The 22,214-nt window shown below is 41.0% G+C and overlaps 1 protein-coding gene across 14 annotated transcripts in view; it reads right to left on the reverse strand.

The window, feature by feature from the left end:
* The window catches only part of LOC140351322 (ankyrin-3-like), a 65,540-nt gene that overhangs the window by 7,596 nt on the left and 35,730 nt on the right, over positions 1–22,214 (reverse strand). For 3 of the 14 annotated variants that reach the window (XM_072437111.1, XM_072437112.1, XM_072437113.1), the window contains exons 23-42: positions 18,761–18,884; positions 18,101–18,112; positions 16,338–16,440; positions 15,865–15,915; positions 15,440–15,549; positions 14,415–14,447; positions 13,552–13,776; positions 13,313–13,467; positions 12,941–13,152; positions 12,642–12,849; positions 12,473–12,569; positions 11,880–12,108; positions 11,660–11,785; positions 11,316–11,438; positions 10,802–10,828; positions 10,043–10,124; positions 1,742–8,923; positions 816–890; positions 605–736; positions 376–516 (exon numbers count right to left, since the gene is read on the reverse strand). In XM_072437111.1, coding sequence (XP_072293212.1) covers positions 376–516; positions 605–736; positions 816–890; positions 1,742–8,923; positions 10,043–10,124; positions 10,802–10,828; positions 11,316–11,438; positions 11,660–11,785; positions 11,880–12,108; positions 12,473–12,569; positions 12,642–12,849; positions 12,941–13,152; positions 13,313–13,467; positions 13,552–13,776; positions 14,415–14,447; positions 15,440–15,549; positions 15,865–15,915; positions 16,338–16,440; positions 18,101–18,112; positions 18,761–18,884 — 9,447 coding nt within the window. Of the gene's footprint in view, positions 1–375; positions 517–604; positions 737–815; positions 891–1,741; positions 8,924–10,042; positions 10,125–10,801; positions 10,829–11,315; positions 11,439–11,659; positions 11,786–11,879; positions 12,109–12,472; positions 12,570–12,641; positions 12,850–12,940; positions 13,153–13,312; positions 13,468–13,551; positions 13,777–14,414; positions 14,448–15,439; positions 15,550–15,864; positions 15,916–16,337; positions 16,441–18,100; positions 18,113–18,760; positions 18,885–19,292; positions 19,502–19,888; positions 20,054–22,214 lie in introns of those variants that run through there. The other 11 variants (XM_072437123.1, XM_072437120.1, XM_072437122.1 and 8 more) reach the window with 9 other exon arrangements.

A 22,214-nucleotide genomic window follows, 5' to 3' on the forward strand; every position in this document is an offset into this window, starting at 1 on the left:
TCTTATGTTAAGAGCAGTTCTGTGCTGGCATGAGCATTAAATACTGGTGTGGGAAGCGGTGGGAGGCAGGTACAACAAAGAGGAGTAGAGGCAGCTTAGTTTTGCAGCAAAAGAGACTGTCATCTATTCAAGAAGGGCTCAGAGGTACTGGAGGAGGACTAAAAGAAACAAACAAGTAGTGGTAAAACTTCAGGGTTAAATAAATGCCAATAGCATTTAAAAGCATTTATGTTAAAACATGCATCTAAAACTATGTATGACAATATACTACACTGCAGGTACAGAGGAATAAAAAGCAGGTCGATTAAAACTAATAGGGATGTCAAGAATGGTCATCCTTTTATTAATTGACAGCTAAACAAAGCTAAACTTTACCATCAGCCTGATCCCGGAAAACGTTATCATCAGCAAAACATCTGGTGCCTGAAATGTTACCATAGTCGAAAATTGGGCCTTCCAGTAGAGTGACAATATCCATCCGATTGACTTTTGTCAGGACTGTGGATAAGGCATCCGCTGTATAAAGAAACAATCATTGTTATTGATTCATTAAAAAATATAAAGTTTTCTTTCAGCCTGATCAGTAAATGAAATATGGCCTTACTTGTGGCATTTTTTCCTTCCCTGGTGACCCATTTCTTTAGCAGCATGAAACTCTGTGCTGTTAGAGAGTTCGGGTTTTCTAGTCTGATATGGTTGATCTCATCCACAGTAAAGTTCATCTCCCGAGCTAACTCTGTCATAGGAAAAACAGAAACCCCACTTAATTCTGTTTGTACACCTACAAACCTATTTATTTGTTCAACTCAGCTAACCTGTCCAGCTGAGTCCCAGGTGATCAGCCACAATAGCCATTCGCAGGTCTGTGCGCTCACATGGGCTCTGAGGACCTGATAAGGGACAATATTGATTAGGACTTTCTCTCAATTACACCTATTACCAAAGCATAAGAAAAAACAAACTTGATGTAATAATCCTTTTCTGGCCACTTGTTTGTCAGTATCACTTAAAAGTCACTGATGAACAGAAAATAATTGTTCTATGCAACAAAAACATTTTTTAACAACTGAAAAAGTTTGTAAAATATATACACTGTAATAAAATATAATTATTGTAATTAATATAGTAACAATGACAGTGAATACACACTATTTTATCAAAATGGCCAGAAATGGATTAGACAAAATGACAAAATATGTATGTTTTAGAAGTGCTCTGTGATTGGATATGTGATCTCTAAGCAGGCAGTAACAGTCATGAAGATCACACAAAACAAATAATATGACATTTCTACAGGAAAAAAGAGGTTTGTGTAGTCTAATATATTGGGCATGCAAAAGACCTTTGTGCTTTTGGTTTCCACTCAACACCCCGACAATTTATAATAGCAAAAACAATACACTGACTCCATATCCCCCCTTGCCTTGACAGACAGACCAATAAATTGCCCAACTAGAGGCTGGCTGTGCCAGTTGACCAGTCACGACTACTACTACTAACATGCTTACACTTTGGTAAGGGATTTAAGAGAGAGGAACAGGAAAATTATCTTGCAACAAGGACAATACACTTCACATTACATCAATGACAAACATAAATTTAAATGACAGAACTGTTTCAACATAATATGTAGACACGCCACAGGCATTCCAGTCATTAATGATCACAACAAAGTCATGCAACTAAAAGTGAACTATATAAATATAGATGTATTTTAACATAGTGTGAAAATTTTACAAACTAGGCTTGATCTCTGCGATGGGAGGTGTTCGAGACCCTGTGAGTCCCTGACTGCCCTCCTTCCCACCAGTCCTCCTACTCCTTCTGCTCCTTTCACTGCCGGAGGCCCTGTCCGTCGCCGCCACCTTTGCCCTTACAGACGCGGCCCCGGCCTCAGCCCTCGGACCTCTACCAGACCTGGATGAGCCGGAGGGCTGGGAGGGCTGGGAGGCGTCCGACAGAGAGGTGCTCCGGGAGGTGCTGTCTTCCTCCGACTGCTCTGTCTGCGTCTTTTTCTCCTCGTCTGAAAGGCGGTCCACCAACTTTTGCGTCTCCCCGCTAATGTCTTTAAAGTATTCGATGGTGCGTTTACAAACATCACTAGGAGTTTCCTGTCTCTCCTGTTTACATCCTCCTACAGCTGTTACTTTGTTAACCTGATGCTTGTCCTTTAGAGGCAGTCTTGAGGGTAAGTCTATAGCTTTCCTTTCTGTCGGCAATTGTCTTGTGGGCTGTGAGCTAGCACGAACTAAGCCTAGAGAGCTAGGGCTCGGTGTGGCGGATGGGGCAGTCCTTTTAACATCTTTAATGGGTATTCTAGACCTGGGTTCAACTTTGGCTATGGCTGGCTCTCCTTTCCTTTTAACCTCAATCTTTACAGCTCCTTTGGGCTTCTGTTTGCCTATTGCTTTTCCCTGTGTGTGAAATGACCATCCTGAAGCTTTTACTGGAAGTCTGGACTTGAGCTGCTTTACTTCTGTGTCTTTAACTGTTTCGCCTCTTTGGGCCTGCTCTTGCTGCTCCGCCACCTTTTCTTCATTCTCTTTACAACTGAGTGTTTCTATTCTGCTGGCTTTCTGAAGAGTGGGCTCGGACGAGGATTGCAAATTAAACACCACACTGCCACATTGAATGTAGTTGGCCAGAACACTAGATGACTCAAGGTTATTGTTATTGTTGCAGTTTTCCGAAGGGTAATCCTTCCTGTCTACTTTGGGGTCTGTGGGTCTGCTAGATTGATCATCTGTACACTTCTGATCTGTACTCTCTATGCTAATATACTCTGGCACCATTTGTCCCTCCGACATTTCAGATTTAGAGTCACTGTGATCCCCTGAGTCTTTTTTCACAGTTATTGAGGCAGCTATGCCCATTTTTATAGGGGTGCGTAACTTAGAATCAACTTTGGAGGCTGTGATTGTACATGAGGAGGCAGTCTCAGCTATGGCTTCACAAGCAGCAGCACCATTACCAGTATAACCAGTGCCACTGCCAGACTGTTCAGGGCTGCATTTTGCTGTTGTTGTTGTTGTTGTTGTTGTTGTTGTTGCTGGTGTTGTTGGTGTAGTGCTGTTAATGGTATCTATTACCTTCACCATCCCATCTCCCGTTTTTGTTGGAGAGGACATTACCCCCACAACATTTCCCCCTCTCCCCTTTTCCCCTGTTTTAGGGTCAGAGGGATGCTCACCAATCTGGAAAAACTGAAGCCTCTCTTCAACAAAGTCCCGCTTGCTCATGTCAATAGCACCACTGCGGGTCATCTCAAACATCTTCCCTTCGTGGAAAGGGAAGGGGTTAGGCTCACTAGTGGGTGTGCTCTCATCAGTTGGAGTTCTAGCGGGAGTTGTATCTGGTGTTGTGGCCTGTGACTTGTCCTCCACTGATAAACCAAAGGGTTTGGGATCTTCATCTTTCGTTTTGGATTCAAACAGTCCCTCATTATCAGTCCCTTTGGTTGACCAGGGGTCAAAGTCAAGACCTTTTGTGGCAACAGTTTTAAAGGTCGAGTTCAGCTCTTCTTCAAGTTGGTATCCAAAGTAGTTCTCTGCACTTGCCTTTCTATCTGGGTGCCTTCCTTCAAGAGTGTAATCTTTTTCATCTTCGCTGTCTTTTGTGCTGGATGACCTGGTCTTTGCCTTTCCATCGTCTGACGCTTCCTCACATTTCTCCTCCTCTATGACTTCAAGCTTTGATTGACTGAATGAGCGGTCAGTGTTTTTTCGATCATTGGAGAGACTGGATGTTTTAGGATCCTCACTTAATCCATCATCTTCATCTTGAAGGTCATAGCCATCTAAAGAGTCTATCTCTGTTGCATCTGTGTCATGTGAAAACTCAGCAGTTGAGGCTATAGAACAGTCAGTTATTGACTGATCATTGCCATTTTGCTCAAGGTCAGTATCATCTTCTTTTGATGCACCATTACCCCCATTCCCATTTTTTTCAGATTTTTTGGGTTTTGGACGTTTCTCTCCCTCTTCTTTAATTTTGAAGGTATATTTTTTTATAGGGATGGGGTGAAACACAGACTCGTCATCACTTGAGTCACTATGATCTGCTCCTGGGGGAATTGGTGATGGTGGTTGAACCCTGATCACAGGCTCAGCTAGAAGGTGCCTGTCATGCTCCTCCTGAAGGTTGACTTCAATCATTTCTGTCTCTGCCTCAGATGAACCGCATGAGGCTTTTTTCTCTGGATTTGACTGCTCTGCCTCAATAGGTGGAGGGGGGGGGAACTCTATATATGCCACTCTTTTGTCTTTCGAACAAGTTCTCCCTTCTTCCAGTATTTTGCTAGCATTTTCAGAAGAAGTTGGTTTAGATCTGTTTTTTACAGGTTCTTTGAAGACCTGGGTCTTGGCTTCTTCCTCCTCAGACTCTTCTGGTATTGTGCATGGCATACCAGGCATTGAGCCTATTACAGAATCAGGCGTCCTTGAAGCTAGACTTGCTTCTTCTGAGCTTGGGGTTTCAGGAGTAACAGGGCTCTTTCCAGAGCTGTCCATGAAGGTCACTTGTTCAAGAGTATCATCTTCTGGACTACCTTGAGGAGATGGAGATGGCTTTTGTTTGACGGTGTAAAATGCACCCCTTGTTTCATGAACGGTTCTACTTTCATGGCTCACTATATTTTTATATGTTCCTAGCTGACCTGAAGCCGTTTCTTTCTCATACTGTTTTCCTACTTGGATACTAACATAAACAGGTAAAGGTTTGATATCCTTGTAGCCCTCTGTAACAACAACAGGGGTGCCTTTCCCCAAATACTCTACTTGATCAACTTCCCCATTACACATTACATTTCTCTGAGTACTGTCTAAACACTCGATGGGTTTTACTACTGCTGACCCAAGACTAGACTTGCTGGTTTCAGAGGTATTGTGTGCCTGATTTCTAGCTATAGTAGATATGTGGGGTCCTATCTTTTCAGACAACTGAGAGGATTCTTGTTTTTGTGATAAATTACCCAACTTTCTTACCGGAATTTGTGATTCCGAGTTTTTTTTTAGACCATCATCGCTTTTTGGATCTTCTCTAACAAATTCAGTATAAATAATTTTTTGGGTTGTTTCTTGTAATTGGGAATCACTATTTTTAGAATCTTTTAAACGATCATGAACACTGGTGTGTGTCATTTTGGGTGACTGGGGTTTATAATTACCATAACCTTGGCTTTCCCAAGTCTTGAAGACTCTTTTGTCATCATGGTCTTTAACACCAACTTCATGCTTAGGAGATAATCTATTTGATTCACTATCTAGACCCCTCCTTTGGTTTGCAGGACTATCTGGAGTTTTGAGAGTATTCGAACCAGCAAATATCTGATAGACAGGAAGTTTACTGTCCTGGAGTTTCCTTATTGGAGAGCCTGAATTTTGACCACCCTGATAACATTTTTCATTCTTCTGAGCCTCCTGTTCGAACTTAAGCCTTACTGCACTAACTTTTGAGGAAGACATTTTGTATGGCTTAGAACTCTCTCCTGTAGTTCCCTGTGCCTTCATATCACCCTGTTTTCTTGTATCTGTGTCACTAAACTGTAGCAGCACTCTCCTCTCTGGGCTACTAGGCAGGCTTGCACATTTCCTGTCACTTGAGCTGAATCTGTCTCGGAGCCGCTCTAGACTCCACTCTTCCCCACTGCCTCTGTAAGATGGTCGCTCAGGGCTGCTATGTGTGGAACTGGGCCCTGATCTTGTTTCCCTGAAGTCTGACCTGCGTGATTTCTTCTCTGGAGATGAGAGCTCATCATTCAGCTGTTCTGTTTTATCACGAAAGAATTGTGATACTTCACTAAGTTTTTCCTCAGCCTCCTTGACTGTTCTGTCCACTCTATCTTCATACATAAGCTGCTTTCTTTCTCTTTCCTGTGCATCATCTGATACTCGCATCCATATGGATTGTTTTGGGCTACCTGACTCAGATGAATATTGCAAAAGAGTAAGTTTATCAAAATTATCATCCACATTGGTCATTCTTCCCGATTCATCAAACACATTCCGTGATGACCTAAAGACATACTCTGTCTTTGGCCTTCCCTCACTAAGACTAGTTCTGTCCGGGGAATGGAATCGAGATCTGTCTCGCAAATATTCCTCTGTATCAGAGTGACACTGGTCAAACTTCTCAGAGTGAAGCATTTTCTCTGCAAAATTATAAGACTCTCCCCTGAGCTCAGATGAACCATCTTCATTATATTCTACTGACTGCTGACTAAGTAGCTTTAATGTTTTGTAAGAATCATCAGCCATGAGCTGAGCTGAACTAGGGCGACTATCCTCCTCTTGTGAAACAGAGGTGTTAACTCTAGGGGAGTCGAGGTACACTGGAAGTGATTCTTCAGGTTCACCCTCCACCTGTCTACATCCTGGGTAATAATACAGTTCTTTTTCTCCATGATTTTGGGTTTCTCTTATAATAACCTCGGTTGGTTCTGCTTTATTGCCCTTTTCAATATGAACCTCAATAATTCTTTCTACCTTAGGTTTGGAGCTAAGATCCTCAAGCACTCTGTGTGATGTTTCATCATTGCCACCCTTGTGTTCAAAAAGTCCTGCTAGTTCTCTGGAGGGGTCTTTGCCTGCCTGAAATGCCTTCATTATATCATGTACAGACATAGTTTCTTCACATCTCTCAGATGCACTTTCTTTGCCAGGTGGTTTGTGATACACCATCCTGGTAGTGGTTGTTATGTGAGTTTCCTCCTTAAGTCTCATACCCTTTCCCATTGGGTCCTCATCTGGACTGGGTTTTATCTGATAGCATTTATTTTGTTCTGGACTAGATGGGGTTTGGTTTTGATTACCTTTAAAATCTGACTCAACATATCTGAGGTGCTGTGTGTCTTCTGGCTGTTTGCTATCTTCTGGAGATTCATAACTGCGTATCACATGAACCACTTCAGTTCTAGTCTCAGTGATCACTGGGGGTATGGGGATGTCTTGAAAGAGAGCCTTGGGGCCTGTGCCCTCAGCACTCTGTGGAGCAGAGGGTGTTCTTTCACTTCTGGTCTCAAAGCCACTGTCTGATAGTGGGCTTTTATCCTGTTCATGTGAGATATCATCAGGTGAATCAAGTACTGTGTCGGCTACAAAGAGTGCATCTGCTACTTTACTGATCTCTCCTGAAGGTGATGAACGCATATTCGTAGGAGGCATTTTGAGCTTATGCTCCTGAACTGCCACTGCTGGTTTCAGAACACGTTTCTGCTTTTCTTTTACATCTACCTCCCTTTTTGTTTCATCTGCTTTATTCATTGAGTCATGCATCTTTGAAAAAGTAGTGCTACCTACTTCATTAGTAAGATAGTCAACAACTTTGGAGAGGTTAAAGTCTCTGTCTGAAATTGTTTTGGTTTTAGCTTGAGGAACCACTGTCTCATATCTAGGCGGAAAACTCCAATTACTTGGGGGCTGTTCCACTGGTACTTTGGAAAACTGTATGTCATCCAATGACCCTCTAGACATGGTGACAATTCCATCTCTGACTGAATCCTTTGTCAGTATTTCACTGACTTTAACCAAATCTTGTTTTACTTTCTCTACAATCTTAAATGGCTCCTCATCATCAATTCGAGCTTCACATGGTGAACCGGATTGATAGCCTTTACTGCCTACTGAATTTGGATCTGTTTGTAAAATAGCGGACATTCGTATTAAGTCCTCCTTCATGTCAGCTACATCCTTCAAAATCTCTTGGCTGGATGACAGTGATGTTGTGGTGCTTGATTTTAGGCCAGCAGAGTAAAGATGGGATTTGACAGGGGAAAGCGTTCTGGCAAATGGGGACTGCATCTGAGCATTGAGCTCTGTAGGGGGTGCTTTACGAGGGGACAGAAGAGCAGCGGCTGCCTTAGACACTTCAGGGAGCTTTTTAAACTGGGGCTCTGGCAGCACATTTATGACAGAATACACTGGGACAGTAACTGTGCTGCAAGTCACAGCAGGGGTGGTAATAGGTGGAATTCTCAGAGAGGCATACAAAGAGTTGGAAGCTGATGATCTAATGGACTGATACGAGGAGGATGCTGAGGAGGACAAAGACTTTAATGTACCATAGCCTGCAGAGCAAGAGTTAAAGGTTTTTTCTACCTCGTCAAAGGCAGCATTTACACTCGTTGTTGCTGCATTGGTGGTTGCTTGTATTCGTTCTTGCAGGCTACTTGCAAGTAAAGAGCTTGAGGTAGGAGAATGATATTGGGTAGGTGAAGCTGTTCCATTAATTAATGCTGCGGCACTCTGGACTGTGTTAGACTTAAAAGGTGACGACAGAGAAGAAAACAAGTTTCTTGCAGGTCCAGTGTTGTCTGCAAGTGTTCGGACAGAAGAAAGCCCAGGGACTGTTTTTATTGGAGAAGATGTGCAACTCGAGGATCCAATGACTGTCTTGTAGGGCAAAGGTGAGCTGAACATACTGAGAGATGTTTTGGGAGAGGTTGGTGGGGTACTGTCAATAGGTGGTTTTTCAAGAACATTTACTCCAGATCCTATTATGGAAGAGGTTCTTGCAGACAAAGCTGCCAGTCCTTTCATGGATATGTGGTCTGAGACACTTTTGCCAGGTGATGCCAAAGGACTGGTGGTAACTGGGTATGGACCCTGCTGTATTACAGTTTTTATGGGAGATGAGATAGTTCTGTAGGAGCGGATAGGTGAAGCCATGTCACTAGTTGACTTTGCTGAAGATGCTGGCGATCCTGGGATGTTGGTTTTGATAGGGGATGCAGAGTTTATAGACCAGACCGACTTTAGTGGAGAGGCAGAGGGCGTGTTGGATGACGAACTGGAGAGGGAGCCAAACCCAGATTTGGTTTGGAGGGTGACAGGAACAGGCGACCACGCCTGATAAGATCTCGTTGAAATGACAGGTTTGTGAGGGTAGCCAGAAGATTGTGTTCTCTGCGAGCTTCGATCAGTTGTTTCTTCAAAAATAAGTTAAATCAAAGTAAAAAAAAAAAAAAACATAAGTCAAAAATAAAATAAAACATAAAGTAACGTAAAAGGAAACATACAAAAAAGAAAGAGAAATTGTGTAAGTCAGAAACAGTATTTCCAATATAAGCATTTCTATTCAAAACAAATGGTAAAATATATATCTAATATGTAGGTGTAGGATGGTATGACAATGACCTAAAGAATACAATACAACATACACAATGAGGTAGGTTCAGCATAAAAGTAGCAAAAAAGTCAATGTTGGTATTGATAAATGCAAAGAAAAAAATGAATGGTAAATGACAAAAAGTACAATTCTATTGACTTTCAATGTGCTTATTTGACTTTATCTTTACTTTGCATTTTCTCATGGACATGCTGCAGAGGACTCCACAAATAGCAACCAAAGCACATTACTATATATAAAAGGACATTTTTTGTGTAAAAATAACATAAGGTTGCACTTTACAAATAATTACCTTAATATTAATAATATAATAACACTATTGGGCCAAAAATGAATGCATGCCTGTTGGGTAGTGCCCACAGGGATAAAAACGGAAAGATCTAACGTTTTGATAATATGCAATTATTCTTATTCTTATTATATTATTATTATTATTATTATTAGACGGGATTCTTGTTTATAAAAAAACATGTTTGGCTTGTTAGCACAAACCTGTAATGTTATAATATACTGCATTAACGTTTATGTAAAGTGCAACCTAATATCACAATCATATACAGCTGCACACATTTACAAAGCCAATAAGAGTGAGATGGTTTAATAGAACAAGAACATTAAAATCGCTTTATTGAACATGAATTATAACATTTCATTTAAAAATAAAAAATAAAAATGGCCCCAGTGATTCCACAAATACAGACAGATGAAACAGAGATAGTTTTGGAATGAGGTAGGTAGTAAGCAAAGCATAACATTAAACCATGCAAATGTATGAAAATGACTGACAATGACCGTTATCAAATGTCATGGGTCCCTATTTGTATTAATAGTAACATTTTTCAATAAACCTGATCAAATTACAAATTACATTTGGGAAAACAAACGTATGATCTGATGTGAATGTATAGGGAAAACTCACTCAAAGCTGGGTCGGTCAAATAGCTGTAGCGCTTACGCAAAGCTAAGGAGGCAAAGGTATGACGTCGTTCGGGCTTTTCAGTCTGAAACAACAAACAAAAAATACAAAAAAAGCTTTAACGTAAAAAGATGGCAAATGTGATGATGAATGTTTTTTTTTGTTAAATTGTTTTTTTAAAATCTAGTTTCTGGTTTAATAGCATATATAAGTGTTGTTAGTCCTTGCATAAGAATAACTGTTTGCATAAATTACTGCTCTCTCACTCTTATTTATAAAATTAATTGAATGTATTTATATGCAATGAATTATATTCACTGTGATTTTTTTCTTCTTCTTGGGAGCAGCATTTATGGCATACATCTCATGTGTGTTTCTCTTTTTTGTTTAAAGTTCAAAACTATGGTGTCATCATGTGCAACATGAAAATGTATGATAAAATGAATTTGATACAAGATGATTTGAGACAAAAAAAGATTCCATTGAACTTGGAAAGGGGACAACAATAAAGATTTAACTAATGATGTGACATCTGTAATTTCCACTGATGCTTTACAGGAAATCACATTCAGCACACATAGCTGTGTAAAAATAAGCATGCTGCAGTCCAAAGGCTCATTTGTTTGGGCTACTGCACAGAAATAATTTGACAATTTAAGTACAATTGGAAAACACACAGAATATTTATTAAATGTAGCATTAGCGGTCAAGCCAGCATAAAGATAAACAAGCTTTTTGTGTGATGATGAAGACTCAGTTTACCTCATCATCAGGATCAGAATCCATATCCTGTGGTTTCCCAAGATGCATTGCAGGTGCAGAAAGAGGTGACATGGAGAGCAGGGGTGTTATAGTGAGCGGGGAGGACAAAATTAAATACAGGGAATGCAAATGGAGCAGCAAAAACAACCAAGAGCATCAGAACAAGTCTTTTTGATTAATGACAAAAAGTAAAAACAGCAAAATAAAAAGCAAGAGCAAAATTTAGTAACTTGTGATCAACGAATACCACAACATTTCTGCATTTCTTTTCTGTAACCAAATTGAGCCAGCAAGGGAACAGAATAAAAGGCAGAACACGACATGTGTAGATGTGGGGTCTTACTACTGGCACAAGCTTAAAACTAAGACACAAGCAGCAGGCAGTTGTTCCCAACAAAATGAAGTGCAATGGTTTTTCTTGATGTTATGGCTGTGTTGCTTTCCCATTTCTTTGTTTCATTTATGAGGATGGGATGGCAGGAACCTAAGAACATTATCCAAAAAAGCAACCTACCTTTTTGTGTGTTGGCAGTATGATATTCAAATTGCATATGGCTGTCTGAGGAAGACCTTTACTGGATTTTGGTTCCCTCAGGAAAGACAGGCGGCCACAAGGATCTTGACCCATGTCTCTGATCTGGAAGAAATAAAATGTCAGTGTTCCTTGTTTTCATACGTAAAGAAAGTACTTGCTGAACCGGTGAAAATACATAAATATTAAAATACATAAATAAATACATGTGTCAATAAATCAAGTTTTAATAAAGACATAGAAAAACCTAAACATGTTTGAATAAAAGTTAAGGTGTGTGAGTGAGTGCGTGTTGCTATAAAACATATGTGTTAGGTGTAGTATACCTTCACATTGAAAGGAAGTCTGTTTTCTTTGAAGGAGAAAAAGTTAAAAACCAGCTGATGTCCACTTTTAGTCAATGGGGACAAGTTGCCATAACAATCAATAAAGATTGGCTTTCCCTCCAGCACCTAAAAAAATAATTAGCAAAACATTTATTTTAACTTGCTTTATAATTCATATGTAATAATAACACTTAATGAGGTTTATATTGAGCAAACTCACCTCAATGTCTTTACTGCGAGCTACTTCTTCAAAGTTCTCCTGCTGTTCCAGAGTTTTGTCCGCTTTGTCATCTGTCATGCAGAAACAGCGCAACCGAGCCTCCACAATGTCGTTCATTTTAGCAAACACCACAAACTTGGCCAGATAAGGCACGCAGATCAGCTCCCGGTATAACTGAGACGCTAAACTCACCGTCTCAGGAATCTGGTGACAGTCTGCGAGCCAAAACCTATGAGCAAGGTTAAAAAAGACATTAGGGAAAGGGTTTCCAGTTTATGAAATGGTATTAAGTGCAATGTTTTATATTTCACATTTTAATGATTATTCACATAAGCGGTGCTAGTTTATGTAAATATATGAAAGTGACATGATCACTTTGCAACAAGATAATCAAATTAAACACTGCTTTGGCCATGTCAAACTACTCACTCAACATATGATTAAAATTTTGGAGCCAAATTAGTTTATTTGAAAACACTCAAAACAAACCCACTAATAAAAGTTCACGTTTAGTCAAATGCACAGGTCATTTCAAAGAGGTAATGCAGACCAAAACCACTTAACCTTGAAACAAATGATGTGTAAATCCTTACCTGGCCGATACGTTTGTGGTGAAGGAGACACAATCTGTTACAAAGGACAGAGGTGTCGTCCCTGTGATGTCCTCCCACTGGGCTGGAGATGTGCCTCCTATAGAAGAGCGTATTTAATAATAAAAAATCACAAGACTTTTCTCTGTTTCTAATGAGGGGAGTTTCATGCCTGTGATGCTGCAGAGCAGGCGTAGGCAAGGGGCTGCGTCCCCTCTCTGGCCACTCGGATGTCCCTCTGCTGATCGCGGAGGAACAGGTATCGTCATGGTAATGGGCTTGTGGAACTTTCTTCTTCTGGGCTCCACGGTGACAATGGGGCTGAAGGTAGCTCTGTTACCAAGAACTGCTCTCACCATGTCATCAGGCACTGGCTGGGCCTAGATGAAACAAGTTAAACTACATGTCATTTTCCTTGTCCATAATATAATGATAAAATAATATTCTTGAGAAGATTAGGGTCAGAGGTACCTGAAGGCCAACCCGTATCTTCTTGGTCAGTGCCCCTGGTGGAAACGAGGCCTGGACCATTATTACTGTGGTGCTGGACAGCAGACCTCCATCAGGGCCCATGTGGTTGGACTCCTGTTTGATCCGTGAAACTACAGCAAAATACTGAGGGAAATCTCTTGTGACAATGCGACAAATGCGTTTCTTCTCCAACTCAGCTGGGCTGTCGAGCTCTGCACATAGAAACAAATCAAATTTGGTAAGAACGTTAGCATGTCATTTGCCTGTTATTAAATATAAGACACGGTCAGACAAGGCATTTAAGTCTTATATGAAAAATAGATGTGCACATTATTTTTTATATAAGTCTATGCTTTGCAGATTTGAATTTACCTTCATCCATTCCACCTAGCAGCTCAACCAGGTCTTCTGGTCTGGCATCAGACTGGTGCTCCTTCCAGGTATCACCATTGTCACTCCTTAAAACAATAAGCTCCCTCTCTTTGCCCCGCATCGAACCAAAATGTGGAATCTCCACAATAACTGGGCTGAAAAGCAATGTAATATTAGCATACAATTGCATCCATATAACTATAATATGTTTAGATTAAGTTCAAACTAGATCCAGCTACCCAAGAAATTGTGCTCCTGCTGGCCCAACTTCCACCAATCGACTGACCAGGCCTTCTCCCTCCACCATGGGTGGGGGGTATGCCAGCTTGTGTCTCTTGGCCAAGCGACAGGTAATGCGTGTGGGTGCTGTGCACTTCCTGGGAGGAATGATAATGCGCATGCCATTGTGCCGGCTGCCCCTCATGGATCCACCTCGAGCATCCACCATAAAGCTGACCAAAAACCTGCCAGGCACAAAGCAACTCCTTTAGAGCAACCAAACAGGGCATGGAGGAGGCGGTAATAAAAAACACACTACTGACACAGGTGAGGACAGATCCCATGCTGTGATCACTGTACACCCAAAAGATCAAGAAAGAGTACACCCAAATATAAGGATAGACTGAAACATTTTGAAAAGAGAGCTTTTGAGTTCTGAAATATGTCAATTTCTCACCATAAAGTGCCCCAAATAAAAACATTCAAATTTGTGAAACTAAACATTGAGTGTAATTGCAGATGGTTTAGTTTCAAATTTTGGGGCTTAAGGTGTTGCCAAAGTTTCAGATACTCTAAAGCTTCCAGTGATACAATATTTAACAGCTGTGAAGATTTGCACAAGTAAAGGTTAAATATTATGTCAAGTTTAGATATTTTTATGGTTGAAGTGAGTAGATGTATTGTATGTGGTATTTGTGTATTGATGACAAAACAAAAGGAATATCTAAAATACATTGAATAAAAAATATCTAATCTACGCATTGCAGATGAAACACCAAACCACACAAATGGAAATGCGAAGTGTCTAAAAAGAGAATGATCAAATAAGAGGGAGTGACATCACTGTGGCATCATGGGTAAGAGCAGTGGACTCGGTCATCACCTGGAGTCATACTGAGGGAGCGGGGAGGACAGGCTGCAAAGAAACACATGGGAACAATGCAGGAGACAACCCTTGAAAACCTTACTTTAGGTGTCCTTTACATGGCAACAATGCTCTCTTTTATTCCCAACAGCTTTTCAAACACCTATTATAGGTATTTATGTCCAAAGCCAATGAATGAAAAATGTTGAGTTTAATGACATGTCCAGCTGGCGTAATCCTAGAGGCACACACAATGATGATAAGAATAATTTAAAAGTTTCATGGAGTTGCAGCGCTTCAGAATGGTTTAAAGAAGATAAAACATCACCAGCCAAACTCATATGAAGGAACAATATTCATGGTTTCACAAACCCCACAATCATCTCAACAATAACTTCATATACAGTGCCACCGTCATAATAATTTTGTTACTGATACTTGATATTGATATTTTAAGCTATTACAATGACAAATACAGCCTTACAACAGGGCTTATATTGTTCTGGAATAAACATATATTAAATGTATTTCTGAACGTTGTAAAGTAAGAGAACTGCATTCACAAAGCTCTGCACCTGTACCAGCACTGCAGATGTCTGCCGAATATCGACCCTTTGGAGAAAACAGGTGTTCTCACAAAACAGTGGAGGCACACTATCTTCTGTCTCTTTATGAGACATACACAGTGAAAACTACACAACAGAATTAAATGCTTTATAACTTTGTAATTAATCCAGCTATTTTACTATGGCGGGCAAAGTGTAATATTCTTCTCCATGGATAAAGCATGTCTTGTTTTGGTGTGCACTAGAGGGAAAAACTCTAACGCAGGACTTTACAGCATATCACAATACTTCTGCAATACATTGTATCCTGCAAGTCTCTACAGTGAACCAGAACATAATCTGTGTCCAAAAACTGTGTTTCAAAATATATTTAGGCTGCCTGCCCTTTCTATTTTGGCAGAAATAAAACATTTAATAAATCAAACCTAATAGTCTGCACAAGTCGAAGTTAAAGTCAGAGTAACAGCCGGTACTCACCCGGAGTGAATGGGACTGGACACTGTGTGGTGGCTGTGGTCCATCATGTCCGGAGTCCAACTGTAGCGCCGCATACACTCAGTGTTGTAATCCCTCGTCACAGCGAGGTGCTGGTGAAAACAGGCATCAAGGGACAAAACAACAGATGTAAAACCGATCACAGGAAAGAACCCACAAACTGTGCAGAATGGAAAGATGAGAATCAAATGGGAACTGCTTCATATTTGTCACCTAAACCATAATTTAAAAAAGAAAAAACCTACATGAATACACAAGACATATGATTGAAATGACTGATGCTGTACCCTTGAGACCCATCTGAATTTTAAAAAGTGATAAAGGAAGCTAGACCCCCTTTTGCTTTGACTGTATGAACAACATGAGACCAAACAAATGACGACAATGACTAAGGCAACAATGTATACCTTGTTTAGGGGGTCAACCAAGTAGGAGATGTCTTTACAGACACTCTGAAGCTTTAGGAAGAGGAGAGATCCATACAACATGTTGGGAAATGGCAATAATAATATTTAAAGGGAATAAATTGATAAACTGTGATAACATTAAATATACAGCCCCTATTTACTCATATTAACTGAAATTAACATCATTCTATTAAACAGCTTGCTCGGTCCTAAAGCTATAATGATATTATCCCCAGTATGACTGAACATTTTCATTTTATTGTATTCTCTACTGATTTACTTTCAGCACAATCTCGAGATCATCAGCTTTGTCTCTCCCATGACCTGTATGCAATAACTCAGTATGTTTACAAGATAAAGAAAAGATACAGAAGGAAGAGGAAACATGTCAGTAACACTAACATTTAAGATGGACTTTGTGGAAATAGGACACGGTTCATAAATGAATAAACACTTTGGAAAATTGTATTTACCGTGTCTTTTGTGGGGGCCAAAATCTCCTCGATCATCATACTGTCCCGTGCGTAGGAGCTCCGGTTGAGTGTGTTGGACCTATCCGAACTGAAGGAGCGGAGGCTATAGGTTACCACGCAACCCGGTGCCGCAGGCAACAAGAAGTTACGGGAACACAAAATAAAACACAAAGCAAGAAGTCCATTATTACATGCAACCTCCAGGGAACGAGGCTGTGTGGACAGAGACTCCACAGTGAAAGGAAGAAATAAGGTTCTGGCTGCCGGTTTAGGACTAGCAAAAGGATATTCAGAGATGGAAATGGGAGGGAGGACAGTTTGTTTGCATTAGAAGAGATAAGGACGCAGAAGGTAAGTACGAACATTATGTAAACTGCTGTAAATGCAAACCAAATTACTGTATGATATAACTAGACACTAAAGGGATATTGAGTAGTTGATAATTATTAAAATAATGCAAAAAGGGACACAAGACTAAACTTTTTAGGCTAATGTTTTGTTGACAAAAGTTCAACTAACACGGAAAACCTTTGACAAAAACTAACAATCTTTTTGAACTGAACCCTGGCAGATAGAAGTCTGTGTAATTTCACTGCCTGTTCTGTCTGTGCTCCTTTGGTCTAAGATTAGCAGCTGACCTAGACCATTTAGAGAGATGGAGAAGAGAACCCGGCACTCGCTTTTCGTCTTGCTGCAGTGTACTTTATGACTGAGTGTATCGAGACACCTTCGCATTTAAAAGCAGGTCTTTGGAACATTTTTCACGCCAGGAATTTTATTAGCTCAGCCAGAGGTCGGAACCAAAGGAGTTGAGCATTAACAGCCACTGGACCTCTGCATCTGACTGTTAGAAAAAGGGAAAGCTGTCTGAAAGATTCAAAACTGACAACTGCATGCTTTATTATGTATGTCTGTGTGTGTGTGTGCGCGTGCGCGCGTGCGTGCGTGTGTGTGTGTGTGTGAACAGAGGGGAAAATGCAGAGCTCAGCATGTTTGCGTGGGTACACATTCAGCACAGAGAGAAGGCCTTTATTCAGCGGGCCTGCCTTACCCTCCATCCAAGTTACCAAGCAACTCCGGGCAGCCTAAATGGAGCGGCTGGCGTGATCGCATCACTCTATATCAATGCTGGTTCCCCTCCACTTTTCTCAAATTGTTTGTTCTGCACAGCTCTCTTCTTTTTCTAGACCTCTCAGTTTTATATTCTTTAAGCTTCCTTAGGTTAAAATGTCTGAATACAGGTCTGGTTATGTTTCCATCTCTGAAAAAAATGTCAGCAATTCATAATGATCAACAAATATTAAACCCAATTCATTAAATAGTGTGCAAGGCAAGATTTTTGATCCCTGGAAGTTACGATGCGAGCCACTCACAAAACAACACCACCACCACAACAACAACAACAACAACAACAACAACAACCACAACAACAACTTTCAAAATAACAGTTCATCCATACAACTGAAAATAAAAACTACACTTGAGTAATACTAAAATAAATGGAAATAAAAAGTAAAGTGCCTCCTTTTTACACCTGTGTAAGAACAGGAACATGGTTGGGATGAGTTTGATGGACAAACTAGCAAATGACACGAGACAGGAAGTAAAAAAACACAGCACTCAGAAACACGAGACAGTGTTAGTTTGTAAATATGGATTAAGTGAAATGAGTTATGGGTTTATGGGTCAATACTTAATGGAAAAGGACATTCAATGCTAGTGCCTATGTATACAACTACTACAACTGCTGCAGCAACTCTTACCTGATTCTAGGGCTAAAATGACAGACAAGGGCGCAAGAAGGAGAAAAGCAAAATATTGAAGTGAAAAGCAAAGTAATTCAAAAATATTGAAGCGTGAAGTTTGTGTTTCTATGTATATGGTGTAAGATTGTCTTGCATGGTAATATGAGTGGAGATGTGAATAAGTAACATTATTAAACACTATTTTGTCTAGATCTGCTTTCATCACATTAAAAGTTAAGCATAATAAATCATGAAATAAAATTATATTAATAAACTGTTATCAAATTTGAACCATTTACAATGGCATACAGTTTGTGCAGTGTGTCACAAAGGATGCTTCCAAACAACTCCCTGTTGTTAAAGTTCTAGATTAAGTTGTGACACTATCAGCAGTTTGGATTGTTTATGAAAAAGCCACTAAATGCTGAATCATTTTGTCAGCTGGAATCACATCAAATTGGGCTAAACGTTTAATAAAATGTATTAGGTATAAGTGTAGGAAAAGTACATTTTAAAAAGTTGACCGTATATACATAAAATGATTAATACAAATATATATATATATATATATATATATATATATATATATATATATATATTTTTTTTCTTTTTTTTTTTTCAAATCGATGGATAAAACCTTCTGCTACATCTTTATTGTCCGGGGTCACGGGGTCTTACCTGGCTGAACGAGCTCCGATACTGAAGCCCATATAACCCTCCTGAGGTAGAGAGTCATCCCCAAGCTCCTTGAGGTCCTGGGGCCGCAGGTATTTGTCTGTGTCCCCCGTCATGGCATCATCACCTGGCAAAGGTAACGACCAGAGTTACAGGACAATCCAGGAGAGACTGGGTGAAAAACAAGCCCGTCATGTCATCATATCCTACTACTTATCTGCTGTTAGTACTTTTAGATAAAGTCATTATTCAGCATTATTGATTGTGCACTGCATAGCCCACTGCAACTTTCACAGGCTGCATTTCACTGGATCATAACAAAACACCATCTCGCAGCGCTGGCTCTGGCAAACAGCTTTACCACACGAGCGGTGACGTTTAAAATATGCGGCATCAAAAGCACTTTGCGCCACATCTGGATCTCTGTGTAAAACCAAACGCAGCTCTTTTCGCATCACTCAAAGACAAAAACCATCTATGTACGGAGCCATCACAGTCCCAGCGGACACGGCAAAGACGCAGAAACGCGGCGCACCTCGATCGGCGGACCGGTGGACGATGACACGCCGCTCAATAAAGCCGCTGGAGCGGGCACCGTGTTTCTCCTTCTCCTTCATCTTCCAGCTCTGTCCTGCCTGCAACACTGTGCTCCTTCCCCGCAGCCCCTCCCCGTGCCTGCGATAATGCCGCACTCCGATCACACGGCAGGGCAGCACCGCGTGAGCACCCGCGCACGCTTCCGACACAGACTTTCAAAATAAAACACGTCCTACTTTTGTAGTTCTATTAATAAACAGTATCAAAAAAACAATATGTCATTAGGATAGTAGGGCTAGAATGATCAGCAGAAGCAGGATGCGAGGCTTCATTGCTGTGACACTGCTTTGACATCAATGCACTTATATATGAACTTAATATCCTGCTTGGAACACGGTATAATCATGTAACGTTATGTCGGCTAATACAAAGTGTAAGAGTAGGAATATGGTTTTGTAATAATCTATTACTGTCCCGATCACGCTTAGAAAACGTGTAATGGTTCTTTCCTCTTCTCCAACAATGAAGCCTATCTTTTGAGCATTTCACGCACACATTTCTTTAGCCAGCATAAAACAACTCCAAACATCATACCTTTATCCACAGCAGCCATATCAAACGCTAGTGCCTTTTTCAGCTTTATAAACTCCACAAAGGTCAAGGGTAAATCCAGAGAGTGGATAACAGTGTGACTTATCCACTCAGTGCGACTGTTGCTGATGGAAAATGTTTCCTCCTCGATGCGCTCTTAACTCTGCTGGTGGAGCATTACACTGCTCTATTACACTTCACCACGGTAAGTCATTAAAATGTAAAGCCTTTTCTTTCCTTACAACAAAAGTGTCAAAATGTGTAGTCCAATACATCTGACGCAACCGGCAGCACCGAGGTTAATACTGCCCCAGTAGAGACGGCTCAACCAAAGCTCATCTGCCTGGATTTAGAGACACGGCCTCAGTGGTTTCACCCTGCGCAGACCGGAGCAGAGTGACAGTGGAGACTCCTGAACCCTCCCAGGCTCTTCCCAGGCTCCTCCCGGGCTCCTCTCAGGACTCCTCTCAGGGCTCCTCTCAGGGCTCCTCTCAGGGCTCCTCTCGGGCTCCTCTCAGGGCTCCTCTCAGGGCTCCTCTCAGGGCTCCTCTCAGGGCTCCTCTCAGGGCTCCTCTCAGGGCTCCTCTCGGGCTCCTCTCAGGGCTCCTCTCAGGACTCCTCTCAGGCTCCTCTCGGGCTCCTCTCGGGCTCCTCTCGGGCTCCTCTCGGGCTCCTCTCGGGCTCCTCTGAGGCTCCTCTGAGGCTCCTCTGAGGCTCCTCTTAGGCTCCTCTCAGGCTCCTCTCAGGCTCCTCTCAGGCTCCTCTGAGGCTCCTCTCAGGCTCCTCTCAGGCAGGCAGCATTACAGACTGGGAGGGCGGCGGCAACAGTTGTCCAATAATGCTCAAATAACACAATCAAAGATACAGAAACTAATGTCATTAACAGCTGTTTCCGATAAACACTCAAAACTACTGCTACAAGTGGCTCATGGAAGGCTTCACACTTTGCAGGCCCACCTTAAACATGGATAAGATGATGTGATTAAAGCGCAGGGCTTAAGTTGTATCCTAAAATGGCCCAATTAGAGTAAGGCCCAAAGTAGTAGTCTATAGAAAGCAGGTGTAATTGGTCAAGCATTTCCTGTGCACAGAAATACACCACAGTGACCCGTCACACACGTTTACCCTGCTGCCTAATAGGATAGGCCTCCTTTATATAGGATTAAAGAGTACCATGGAAACTCTTAACATGCAGTGCAACAAGCGTTCTGGCACCTGTTATTCTCACAAATCACTATCACTACTATCTCAGCTATAAACAAAATAAGCCCAAACAGGCTTAAATGAAGCCATCCCAAAGACAGAGACATGGGCCGGTTGATGTGTGTATGCAGTGATCCTGGTTCAAGTCCAATGTGGATAAATTATGCACGTTGTATAAACAGTTTATATAGTGGCACAAGGCCATGGACACTGCTATTTATATTCCCCCACATGATGGTGCACTCATTCTAAAATGTAGTAGGATAATATTTTTTAACTAAACAGCTTCTGCTCAGCTCAACAAATCCATCATGGCAGAATCTACGTGCCAGTCCATGTGTGTAACCTGCAGCGTATCAGCTGACAGAAACTCCACACGACTGGAGCAGCAGTCCATGAACAAGCTCATCAATTTTACACAACAGTGGCTCCGTGGCTCACAACAAGAGACAGTGGGCTGGACAAAACAATGTGTGACTTTAGTCTAAAACGTTACTTAAAGATGCACTATGTAGCTTTTCTGGTGTGGGATCCACCACCTGCTTGTTTCAATGGAGAAGTTATTACTTTGCCTTAAATCCACAGCATAAACTTATCCATCTAGCATTTATTCAATTACATGTTTTTATTTATAATATATGTCTTGAAAAACATTCTCTGCTCACCCCTCCACAGATCTGATCTGTAACTTGGGCCCACCAATAGAAAGTTAGTGCAGCTTTAGCAGTTTTTTTTTTTTGCTTTAACAAAATGGAGGCAACTCTGCAGCTTTCATTAAATAATTTACACACATTAAGGCAGTCATTCCCAACCTTGGGGTCGGGGCCCACATTTGGGTCCCCAAAGATTCTAAGAGAGTTCAAGGGTTTTTAGATAAGAGATTCAAACGAGATTGTGTGAATTATAATTAAGGGATGTCATGTTAATTCTGCTTCTTTAAAGCAATACTGTTCTGTTACATCTTTATTAACAAGAAAAAATATATACTTTTCATTTTAAGGCAGCATCTCAGGTAAGAGAAGGATGTTGGGGTTGTCAACATATCCACGTGTAAAATAGGGTCAGTGGGTAAAAGAGGTTGGGAATCACTGCATTAAGGGACTATTTAGTGAATGCATTCAAAAGC

Source organism: Eucyclogobius newberryi, unplaced genomic scaffold (assembly GCF_026437365.1).
Source record: "Eucyclogobius newberryi isolate DKJ021-1_F unplaced genomic scaffold, fEucNew1.0.hap1 SCAF_8, whole genome shotgun sequence".
NCBI lineage: Eukaryota > Metazoa > Chordata > Actinopteri > Gobiiformes > Gobiidae > Eucyclogobius > Eucyclogobius newberryi.